The 12,887-nt window shown below is 38.7% G+C and overlaps 1 protein-coding gene across 1 annotated transcript; it reads left to right on the top strand.

The window, feature by feature from the left end:
• Positions 1–12,105, top strand: LOC100492860 (vomeronasal type-2 receptor 26). Its single transcript, XM_002942668.2, has 6 exons — positions 1–44; positions 3,586–3,877; positions 4,700–5,497; positions 7,683–7,904; positions 8,737–8,860; positions 11,204–12,105. Exons 1-6 carry the CDS (start codon positions 1–3, stop codon positions 12,103–12,105), a joined length of 2,382 nt encoding a protein of 793 aa, XP_002942714.2.
• Positions 12,106–12,887: the final 782 nt, after the last annotated feature.

The following is a 12,887-nucleotide window of genomic DNA, read 5'->3' as shown; positions in this document are numbered from 1 at the left end:
ATGGCAGCTGCTATCACAGGGACCTTCTTAGGCTCTTTACTCAGGTATAGTAAAGCTTTATGCAGAATAAATATAGTGTTCTAGGTGGCACTAATGTGGCGAATCTATTTGCAGTAAAATGCCAAAATGACTTCCTTCTCCTTTAAAGTTGTGGTCTGCATGGGTTTCCTTCCACACTCCAAAAACTTACAGGCATGTAAATTGGACCTACATATACAGCCAAGTCCCTTTACGGTGTTGTCATGTTATGTCTCTTCCAGTTATCACACAAAAAAACCCTAAAAATGGTCTAATGTCTTTGTGTTTTGCTGGCTAGTCTGCTCTCTAGCACCATCTAGAGGCAGAATTTAACACTCAAAACAGTGGTGTCTGGACATGGTAAGACAAAATGTGAAAACTTGCTGGTTACATCTGTAGTGTGTGTAACTTTGGGTAATATACTGTACATTGTACTTAGATTGCTTACAAACAATGTAGCATATTAAAAAGGAAGAATGTTGGCTCTAGACATCTACATTTGTTGGTCATTTTTCTGGACTTACATGCAAAGGTCACAAGTCAGCTGCCACAAGTAATATCCATCTAAAACATATTTCAGTTTAGAAACTACATACAAGGGAAATGTAGAACAAAGACACAGTGACCTAATAAACTAACAATTAACTATTTATAAATAAGCAATTCATTTTAGAATTCCACAGATATTAGGTATTGTAGAAAAAGAAGCACTTAAATGTTAGCAAAGCTGTATTTTTAACAACACTAAGCAATCTCTGCATTGCAACTTATAATTATAATGGAAAACAGCTAGAGTTTATAAAGCTCAACTTCAAGCCTTAATGTGCAAAACTGTTTGCTAGCTTGAAGTCAGCGATAGAGTTATGTTATAGATGGTACTGTTTCCCATGAAGCTGGTATGAACAGACTGACAAGGCAAAATAATCACAAAGGAGGATTAAAAATGAAATCGGATTATTTGCAAACAATTCTTTGTCACTTGTACCTTTGGTCATTCATGATTATTGCACTTACATTAACTAGTGCAAAAGGAGAGGTCAACAGACAAGGATGTGGTCTTAGTACTAGTATATCCCCATATAGTTACACCAGAGATGGAGACATTAACTTTGGGGGCATTTTGCAAATATTTATACATGCTGCTTGGGTGATCCAGGATTTTTCAGAGGAACCATATCCTGTAAAATGTTTCCTGTAAGTAAAAGGTCTTGCAATAATGTCTCAATGCCACCGAAGGATGAAAATCATTTTTAGGGAAAGGAGGACAGAATGAGTTACATAGTTACATAGGGTTCAACCCTTCCAAATAAACCCAGCACACACACCCTATACTTACCTATCTATCCACTCACATACAGACCCATACTGACCTATCTATACATTCACATACAGACCCACACTGACCTATCTATCCACTCACATACAGACCCATACTGACCTATCTATCCACTCACATACAGACCCACACTGACCTATCTATCCACTCACATACAGACCCACACTGACCTATCTATCCACTCACATACAGACCCACACTGACCTATCTATCCACTCACATACAGACCCACACTGACCTATCTATCCACTCACATACAGACCCATACTGACCTATCTATCCACTCACATACAGACCCACACTGACCTATCTATCCACTCACATACAGACCCACACTGACCTATCTATCCACTCACATACAGACCCATACTGACCTATCTATACACTCACATACATAAACTATATATACAGCCACTAATACTAACTGTAGATATTAGTATCACAATAGCCTTGGATATTCTGCTTGTTCAAGAACTCATCCAGGCCCCTCTTATAGGCATTAACAGAATCTGCCATTACCCCATCTCTAGGAAGGGCATTCCACAACCTCACTGCCCTCACCGTGAGGAACCCCCTACGCTGCTTCTAATGGAAGCTCCGTTCCTCTAATCTAAAGGGGGGGGCCTCTGGTACACTGATCATTTTTATGGAAAAAAAGAACACCCCCTATCTGCCTATAATCCCCTCTAATGTACTTGTACAGAGTAATCATGTCCCCTCGCAAGCGCCTCTTTCCCAGAGAAAACAACCCCAACCCTGACAGTCTAACCTCATAGTTTAACCCTTCCATCCCCTTTACCAGTTTAGTTGCACGTCTCTGCACTCTCTCCAGCTCATTAATATCCTTCTTAAGGACTGGAGCCCAAAACTGCACTGCATACTCAAGGTGAGGCCTTACCAGGGACCTATAAAGAGGAAAATTATGTTCTCATCCCTTGAGTCAATGCCCTTTTTATACAAGACAGCACTTTATTTGCTTTAGTAGCCACAGAATGACACTGCCTGGAATAAGACAACTTGTTATCTACAAAAACCCCTAGATCCTTCTCCATAAAGGATCCCCCCAACAAACTACGTTTGCATTTATATTATTTCTACCAAAGTTGAAGTGTTTGTTAGCGTTACTGACTGCAGAACCAGATGATTTGTATTGGCTACCACAAAAGCTGGTTGAGTAAGCACAATGGGTTTGTAGATCGATCTACTGTACATCTGGGTTAATGATTACTTCTATGTTTCTTTGCTGTATGTGTAGTCAGTTTAGGTACAGGGATAGTAGTAATGTGGGAAGCTAAGGGGACAGTTGCAATCAGATATACGGAATTTGTACGGAAAGCTCCTGAATGCCATTACTCAATATTTATTTTACAAGTGACCGAATCTGATAGGTACTAAGGCAATGGTCGGAAAAATGATCTTGCATAGATTTTTCATGATGGCAAAACTGTTGTATCGTTTTAATTCCATGAGGGCCAACTACTTTCAGCCTAGCAAGATACCCAGGTCACATGCGAATAAAATTAAGGCTTGAATGGATTTTAGAAGATTTTAAACAAGGATTCCCAAATGACACTTAAATGTTGCTCTCAGTGCCCCCAAACCAGGTAGTTCTGTTTGAATTCCTGACTTGGTGGCAAGTTCTGTTTGATTAAAAACAAGATTTACTACCAAAATAAAGCCCCTGTAAGCTGATAGTGTGCATAAAGCAAGGGTCCCCAACCTTTCTTACTCGTGAGCCACAGTCAAATGTAAAAAGACTTGGAGAGCAACACAAGCACCATAAAAGTTCATGGAGGAGCCAAATAAGGCCTGTGATTGGCTATTAGGGGCCTCTATGCACACTATCAGCTTACAGGAGACTTTTTGTGGTGTAAATCTTGTTTTTATTCAACCAAAACTTGCCCCCAACTCAGGAATTCAAAAATAACTACCTGGTTTGGGATCACTGAGAGCAACATCCAAGGGGTTGGGGAGTAACATGTTGCCCCTGAGCCACTGGTTGGGGATCACTGGCATAGAGGCTACCTAATAGCCAATCTTAGCCCCTATTTGGTGCCTCCATGAACTTTTCTGGTGCTTGTGTTGGTCACCAATGGAGAAAAGTCTAGAATAGGAATCTCTTCCCTCCATCTATTCCTGATCAACAATCATGAGCCTCTTTAACCAGGAATGATACACATATATTAGTTGCTGTTCCCCTTCACAATTTAGTTTGGAATTTTGTCTTTCAGGCCATCTTTGCAGTATCTGCACCATGTAATTGCCTTTATTTATGCTATTGAGGAGATCAACAACAGCACTGAGATTTTACCCAACATCACATTAGGTTTCCAGATTTATGATTCCTGTACCAGTGAAGTGATTGCCTTATTGAGCACTTTCAGCATTCTGTCAGAAAGGCCAGAGCCCGTTCTTAACTTCATCTGCCAAAAAAGACAAAAGACAGTTGCGTTTATTGGGCATATGTCGTCATCTGCAAGCCACACCATAGCTGGGATCACTCAACTGTACCGATACCCACAGGTACCAAGGAATCATTATGACATTTGTAACAGGGAGTTGTTGGGAATTAAATGGACTTTTGAGGAGTTGAGACACCTTTTAGAAGGGGCTAAACACACATTTAGGGGCAGATTTATCAAATCACGAGTTTGAATCCCGAATGGGAAAATTTCGGATTGGAAACGAAAATTTCAGAAGATCGCAAATATCACGAAAATGCTTACGAAAAAATCATATTAGTCACGATAATATTGTATTGGCGATCCGAAAGTCCCGAAATTTTCATACCGTACAATTGTAAACAGCGGTAAAACCTTTCTGATTTTTTCGTGCAAGCGTATGAAAAAGTTGTGCGGTGTACGAAAAGTCGCACGGCGTATGACAAAATTGTGCGGATGCCAGAAAAATTTGCCGAAAATACGCTCCGAGCGTTCGTGCCTTTGTAAATGTGCCCCTTAGTGTCTTCACAGATCATAAGAATATATTATATATTGAATCTGCAAATTATCATTATCATCAATAATGATAAAAATCTACAGCAAAACAATGCTTTGTACATGCCAGTAACTGATCCATAGTTCATTTTACAGTTTTCATAAATGAGTTTATTTTAAATCATTCATTTACTAAATGGAGGTTTATTTTGTTATAAGGTGTAAATCCTGTATTAATTTTTTTTTAATAAAAAGAATTGGGTGATTTACAACCTATCTGGGAAGGGCAGCACTTTTATAACAGATCAGGACTAAGATGCATTGAAATAAGTCTTAAGCTCCAAAGCCTTCAGACAAGCCCTGAAAGCAATCAAGCTAGTTACAAACTTCAATTCCTTTTTTCTATCAGGTAAGTTATGGAGCATTAGATCCTATATTCAATGATAGAGTAAGGTTCCCAGCCATGTACCGAACTGTTCCCAATGAATATTCCCAGTTTAAAGCTATCATTCAACTTCTAACCCACTTCAAATGGACATGGGTTGGGATCATTGCTTCAGATGATGACAGTAATCTCCAGGCCAGTGAGGAACTAAGTAAACAATTGAAACAAAGTGGAATCTGTGTCACTTTTCTAGAAAAAACACCAAAACCAATAAACAGCAATGAGAAGGACATCCTAAGGGTGATAAGTATGATTGAAAGGACATCTGCTCGGGTGATCATTTTATATTGCAGCACAGAATCCTTTCTATCCTTGTTAACAAATCTGAACCAAGTTCCAAGGATAACCTGGATAACATCGGTGACATTAAATATTATTACTGATCTTCCATCTGAGACAAATTTACATGAATTTAGTGCATTTAATGGATCTTTAGCCATTTCTGTGTCCAGTGAAGAAATGCCTGGATTTCAGATTTTTTTTTCTGAAGCAACGTTGGGGAAAATGCCAGGCAACACATTTATTGAAAAGTACTGGCTGTTTAATCATGGATGCGTTAATATTTCAGTAGACAGTAACGGCAATCAGTGTTTGAAAGAAGGTTATATAAAAGATACTTTAATGCTTGACAACAAATACAGAATTACATATACAATTTATATGGCGGTCTATGCTCTGGCACAGGCTTTACATGAGATGCATTCCTCTACAAGTCTCCTCACTCACTTAACTGAAGTCTCTTCTGGCAAAATAAGAATGAAGGTAATGTATAACACCCAACTGCAGAATTATTTTGCTGGTCATATCCCCAATTCGCCTAGTGCTATATATTTGTAGAGTAATCATCATACTATTCTGCAGTGGCAGAGATGAAATGACAACATAGGGGAATGTAAAGTTCAGCCCCCGCTAGGCAAAGTTAATATCGAGGAGCACAGATGCTATGTTTCTGTTTAAATGCATACAATGTTTTCCATATAATATTTATAAATGCATCTATTAAAAAAATTGTTTTGTTGGACACAAGTATACAAAAGAGTGATAGTTTTTCAACTTGTTGGTTATGTGTATACGAGTGACGAAACATAGCCACCCATACCGGGAGCTCCCTCCCAATGCAGGCAGCATAGTGTTCACTACCTGTGGTTTTTTTTTCCCCCCCACAAGATAGTATTGTATCCCCCAACCAGAGTGTGGGCTCCATTAGCTTGCATCTCCTTTGGGGGAAACAGTTTTCCCCCCAATAGGTGCTCTTTAAAATCTACAGATTGATTTAAGGAGATGATAATGACTCATATATACCCAACTTGTATGGTGTTAAAAAAAAGATTTATATGAAATGTTATTAGTTTAGGCTATAATTAGTTAGGCCAAAAAGTGGCATCAACCCCTAAGGTTGGCCTGTAGGGATCATTCCCACAGGATCTTATAAAACGGAAGTGTCTCAGCTGGGGACTTCCTTATCTGGCCTAATAAGAACTGATGGCAGTACAGGCAATTAGGCCAGTCCAAAGGAAAAGGGGGTTGCACTTAGCTAGGACTAGGATAAGTAGGAGTTCAGAGTGCCAGAATCACCTCAGGGGCCATTAGGTAGCTATTTAGGTATCAAGGACAGGAGGTGAATGAGTTTAGCATCCCCAGATGATTGTCCACCAGTTAGAGAAGCATTTAGGGTGTAGGTTAGAGAGGACCTAAGGGCTTTAGTGAGAAAGCCAGTTGAAGCTTGTACACTGTATGGGGACAGGGGTACCAGTGTTGGACTGGCCCACCAGGATACCAGGAAAACTTGTGGTGGGCCCAGGTGTAAGGGGGACCTTCTGCTTACCCAGCCATTTGCCTTGTATGCCTACCCCATGGCCATTACTCAATTCTATATGAGACGAAACAGAAGAAATGGAAGAAAGGATAAATAATAGTATGTAAAAATAGGTAATTAAGAAATTAAAGAAAGTGAGGGAAAAGGGAAGGAAAATTAGTCTGGCGAGTGGGCCTAAGGTCTAAGGTGTTCTGGTGGGCCCTTGGCACCCCAGTCCGACACTGAGGGGTACTGTAGGCTTCTGAGAGACAGAAAGTGCTGTGAGAGTAAATATAGAAGTGTGTGTAACTAAAGATATACCGAAGTTGGGTTCGTTGTGTGATTGCAACATATTGTACTTTGCCATACCCTGTGTCGGAGCTACTAAATAAAAGCCTGCCTTGGTTTACTGAACCCTTGGGTAATACGTCTGCTTCACACAGTTAAGGCATACCCCATTCTCTGTCCTGGGGGAAGTCTGCCAGTCACCGGCAGCAACTTTACACGTCTTTACACATCTTCTTTTACACAGTGTTTGGTTTTCTGTTGTGTGAGACACATTTCAAAAGCTAGCTTTAACTCACTGTTCTAGGAAAGTACCTTATCAGTAACTAATATATATGTTGAGGGAATGATAGAGAGGCTTAATGAGTATCTTTTAGTTTCCTGGGAACCCACTATTCCATCTTGAATTACTCCCCTTAGAAAGGTAAAGCTATCGAGTATAAGGTAGTGGTGGTAACACTCTTCAGATCTAATCTATGGATGTTTCTGTGACATTTTTATTTTATTGTAACTATGTGTTTGCCAACAATTCACAATAAGAGATCAAATGGTTGGTCAGGTTGTATTTAATGGTTTTATTTTTTAGGGCCATACTAGTCAGTATAGTCTTGAAATACTGAAATTTCCTTTTAACCTAGGTTAAACACATACAAGCCCACGGTGATTAATACTTGTTTCTCATAGCAACTATATAACTTTATTTGTCTAAGATTTCTTAAATAAAAGTGCATTGGTTCATGAAAAAAATATAAGAACCCAAGCTGAAACGTAAATTAAAAAGTATAAAATGAAAATGCTGGCCACTATATGAATAAAATGTACCCTGTTGCTTAAGTTTTGAACAAATACATCTCCTTTATTTGTCAGCTTAATTACTACCTGAAAAATGTACATCTGAGAACATCTTCAGGCATGGCCTTCCATTTTGATAAGAATGGGAATATTCCCGGCATGTTTGATATCATTAACTGGAATATTTACCCAAATGAGACAATAACCAGAACTCAGGTTGGCAGCTTCCTGACCTCTAGGGTTCCACAGCTTCTCATTAATAATTCTAACATTACTTGGAACCCCCATTTTAATCAAGTGAGTTACCTTTGTCTTCATTCGAAAACTATTGGTAGACACATTGGGGCACATTTACTAAAATGTAGTTTTTTTTCTGGCTTTGAGTCACATAAACTCGACACGGTATAAATTCGAATTAAACTCGATCATTGCTGTATTTATAAAATGTCACGATAATGCTTGAATCGTTCATACGAAAATTTTGAGTTTACATTCGAGAATCCCACATTTATTGAGTTGAAAACATTGTTTCCACAAATCCTCTTTATTTTTCCCAAACAGGAATTGCTCCAGCCGCCATTTTAGAAGCATTGTCACTAATGCCATCATTGTTTTCTATTTCACCCAGTTTCAAGTGAAACTTAAACACATTATTGTTTTCCAAGAATAGTGCCAATGCTCCTAAAATGGCTGCTGGAGCAATTCCTGTTTGTGAAAAATAATGAGGATTCATTGAAACGAACATCCATTTAAACTCCTATTTTTCGAGTTTTAACAATACTTTGAACTTGAAAAATTTGGGATATTCGAATATTGGGATATGTAAACTCAAAATTTTCATACAAACGATTCAAGCATTATCGTGACATTTTATAAATGCAACAACGATCAAGTTTAATACAAACTTATCCAACCTCGAGTTTATGTGACTTTCAAGGCCAGAAAAACCAGAGTTTCAGTGAATGTGCCCCTAAGTAACATTTTGAGTTTGTTTGAGTTGGCCAGGCCCTTCCTAGGCCTTCTTGATGGTTCCAGTCAATTATTTTTTTAGTGTCAATAAATTGATTTCATGAACTTGATTGCTGATTCCTAATAAAATTAATTATATTGTTCTATTTTTTTCTTTCAGACTCCCTTTTCAAGTTGCACCATACCCTGTACCTATGGTTTCCGAACAGCTCATCAGAGAGGGAAAGCTCCCTGCTGCTTTGATTGCATCCCTTGTCCAGATGGAGAAATAGCTAATGGGACAAGTGTGTAGTATCATTTTAGCTTATTTTAGAGATATTCAATAGAACTTGCTTAGAATCTTGCTAAACTGTATTATCCAAGCACTGTGCATGACTAGGAAAGCACAAAAAAAATGCAGGGCATGATAACACCTAATTTTAGCAGGTATAGGAAGTCCTGAAGATTTGTGATGAGCAAATTTTTTTGCCAGGCATAGATTCACAACGGATTCTGTCAAAATTCACAGCAAAATTCAGCGTGTGTCAAAAAATGTTGCAGTCACGTCAAAATAGCCGAAGTCGTGTCAAAACAGGTGTGGCCGCGTAAAAATGGGCACATTTTTTAAAATAAATTTATGCCAAAGGAGTGTGGTGGAACAGTACAAGTATATACACTCACCAATAGGTTTATTAGGAAACCCTGTTCAATTTCTCATTAATGCAATTAGCTAATCAACCAATCACATGGCAGTTGCTTCAATGCATTTAGGGGTGTGGTCCTGGTCAAGACAATCTCCTGAACTCCAAACTGAATGTCAGAATGGGAAAGAAAGGTGATTTAAGCAATTTTGAGCGTGGCATGGTTGTTGGTGCCAGACGGGCCGGTCTGAGTATTTCACAATCTGCTCAGTTACTGGGATTTTTATGCACAACCATTTCTAGGGTTTACAAAGAATGGTGTGAAAAGGGAAAAACATCCAGTATGCGGCAGTCCTGTGGGCGAAAATGCCTTGTTGATGCTAGAGGTCAGAGGAGAATGGGCCAACTGATTCAAGCTGATAGAAGAGCAACTTTGACTGAAATAACCACTCGTTACAACCGAGGTAGCAGCAAAGCATCAAATAGGAAAAAGAGGCTACAAGCTCACCAAAATTGGGCAGTTGAAGACTGAAAAATGTTGCCTGGTCTGATGAGTCTCGATTTCTGTTGAGACATTCAAATGGTAGAGTCAGAATTTGGCATAAACAGAATGAGAACATGGATCCATCATGCCTTGTTACCACTGTGCAGGCTGGTGGTGGTGGTGTAATGGTGTGGGGGATGTTTTCTTGGCACACTTTAGGCCCCTTAGTGCCAATTGGGCATCGTCTAAATGCCACGGCCTACCTGAGCATTGTTTCTGACCATGTCCATCCCTTTATGACCACCATGTACCCATCCTCTGATGGCTACTTCCAACATGATAATGCACCATGTCACAAAGCTTGAATCATTTCAAATTGGTTTCTTGAACATCACAATGAGTTCACTGTACTAAAATGGTCCCCACAGTCACCAGATCTCAACCCAATAGAGCATCTTTGGGATGTGGTGGAACAGAAGCTTCGTGCCCTGGATGTGCATCCCACAAATCTCCATCAACTGCAAGATGCTATCCTATCAATATGGGCCAACATTTCTAAAGAATGCTTTCAGCACCTTGTTGAATCAATGCCACATAGAATTAAGGCAGTTCTGAAGGCAAAAGAGAGTCAAACACCATATTAGTATGGTGTTCCTAATAATCCTTTTGGTGTGTGTAAATACATCTAAATAATACAAGAAAGGATAAAATATTAGGTACATGATAAAGGAGGTCACTGCCCTGTGGAGGTTATATTTACACAGTACCCAGATTAGCAATACATAATACATTACTTAAGGTGGCCATATACAGTACGTAGCAATTACGATCTTTCCTGCGACCATTGGTCAGATATGGAGGCAGAAACAATAGGGATTCTACCTCCACCTGCGATTCAGCTCTAAACATAGATTTTGCTCCAGCGCCTTCTACTTCGCCCAATTAAAATCTTTTAACACATCGGATGAGCGAGACGATCGATATCCGCAGCCTTTGTGATATCGGTCGCCTTGTTGATGCGCCATACACATACCGAATATCGGACGAAAACAGGTTTCGGCTTTAGAATCCAGTACCGTTATGCCTGGACCAGGTAGAAGATAAGATAAGAAAATTTAGCAATGATAGGGGATAGGGAAGAGCGAAACATAACTTCCTAGAGCTACTGTAGTTAAATGCAGACTTTACTTACACAATCACCATGTACAGTCAATTTTTTTTTTATTCATTTAAAAAACTACTATAATTCATGATTTATTTATGTTTAGGTAACTTTTTTTTGTAAAATAAAAATTCAACAGGTTTGATCTGTTGAGAACCATTAAGTCCTATGGAGGCTGTCAACTCGAAAAATTAGGGATTTTCAAATGTAAAATCTAAGGGGCACATTTACTAAACTTTTTTGAGATAATTTCGTATTTTTTCCCAACTTTTTTTTAAACTTATAGAACATTTCGAAATGTATGCAAAAAGCTTGTTAAAAATGTAAAACTAAAGCTTGCCCCTTTTTGTCTTTCTCAAAGATATGGAAAACTGCTGGAGCTGTCCAGAAGATAAGTGGTCAAATCCTAATAAAGATAAATGCATCCAGAGGACTAAAGACTTTCTTTCTTATAGATGCATATTAGGAGCCACATTATGCAGTATTGCCTCCATATTTCTTGTGATAACTGCTGCGGTGCTATTTGTCTTTGTCAAATTTCGGAGATCTCCCATAGTCAGAGCAAATAATCGGAATCTCAGCTTCATCCTCCTCGTGTCCATTATGTTATCGTTCCTCTGCTCCTTTCTCTTCATTGGCTATCCTGTGGAGCTGACCTGCATGCTGAGACAAGCTGCCTTTGGGTTCATTTTCACTGTAGCTGTATCCTCTGTTCTGGGGAAAACAGTTACAGTCATTATAGCTTTTGCTGCAACTAAACCTAACAGCACATTCAGGAAATGGGTAGGAACCAGGGTATCTATCAGCCTAGTTCTTCTATTCTCCTTTGGAGAACTATTCATTTGTATCATTTGGTTGATATGTTCTCCACCATTTGTGGACACTGATTCAAAGACAATTCCAGGCACAATAATCATTCAGTGCAATGAAGGCTCCTTCACTGCTTTTTATGTGGTGATTTCATATATAGGTCTATTGGCTCTGTTTAGCTTTATTGTTGCTTTTCTAGTTCGGAAATTACCTGATAGGTTTAATGATGCTCAGTATATAACCTTCAGCATGGTGGTGTTCTGCTGTGTCTGGATCTCCTTTATCCCTATCTATTTGAGTTCTAAAGGCAAATACGTTGTGGCTGTGGAGCTATTTGCCATACTGTCTTCCACAGGAGGTCTTCTGTTATGTATATTTGCTCCTAAATGTTATATTATTTTGGTAAAGCCTGAACTCAACAGCAGGAAACATCTGCTCAAGCCAAAGCTATGACTTTGAAATTGCAGTTTAAATAAAAAATTACATTAACCACCTAAACCACATGACCATAACCACAATTTTGGCATCTGCGGTATCTTTGAACTCTGTCTTCTACTTTTATAGAACTCATTGAAACAAAAATGTTACATCTAGAGCATTTTTTAAAATGGTGACTCCAAAATGTAATAAACAGAGCATATTGATGCAATTCTCTAAGATACTTGTGTCCAGACACCCTCGTATACTTTCATATGGTGGCCAATGTTTGTTCAGATGCATGATCCATAACTGCGCCTACTGACTTTGTGGAACCCTGCAGCTACCACCACCACAGCAGGTTAAATTAATAGGAGTACTAGACTTGCACCCAGTGCACCAAAAGTGATACAGAACTTTAACAAAATGGTAGACCAAATTTACGCCTGATTTGCTTTAAAAGGCAATCACAATTGTGTCTATTTTGATGCATCTTGTGCAAAAGAGGCAGAAACTCTGAAAACAACAGCTGCAATTATTCTGAAATTATGGGTTAAGCGTTGCATTGTATATAAACAATTTGCAGCCAATATTGTACTTTGCACACTGCACTCATGTTCATAAATAAGCACATATTTTTTCTGATTTCTATCTAGTAAGAGTTTGCAAAACTTTAGATATTTAGCTCACATAACTCACCATGTCCCACCATGTTACATAATTTTTAATAAATCATGGTATGAGCCAAATAAAATACAGTTTTTTTATTGGTATGAGCCAAATAAAATACAGGTTTTTTTTATTGTAAATGTGTACAT

This window comes from Xenopus tropicalis, chromosome 8 (genome assembly GCF_000004195.4).
Source record: "Xenopus tropicalis strain Nigerian chromosome 8, UCB_Xtro_10.0, whole genome shotgun sequence".
NCBI classification, from domain to species: Eukaryota; Metazoa; Chordata; class Amphibia; order Anura; family Pipidae; genus Xenopus; species Xenopus tropicalis.
The sequence above is the reverse complement of the archived record's forward strand: the minus strand, read 5'-3'. Positions and strand labels throughout refer to the sequence as shown.

Coding starts and splice junctions, on each gene's coding strand:
- LOC100492860 (XM_002942668.2), top strand. CDS start 1: ATGGCAGCTGCTATCACAGGGACCTTCTTAGGCTCTTTACTCAG. Junction 45..3,585: donor TTCTTAGGCTCTTTACTCAG/GTATAGTAAAGC, acceptor TTTGTCTTTCAG/GCCATCTTTGCAGTATCTGC. Junction 7,905..8,736: donor GGAACCCCCATTTTAATCAA/GTGAGTTACCTT, acceptor TTTTTCTTTCAG/ACTCCCTTTTCAAGTTGCAC.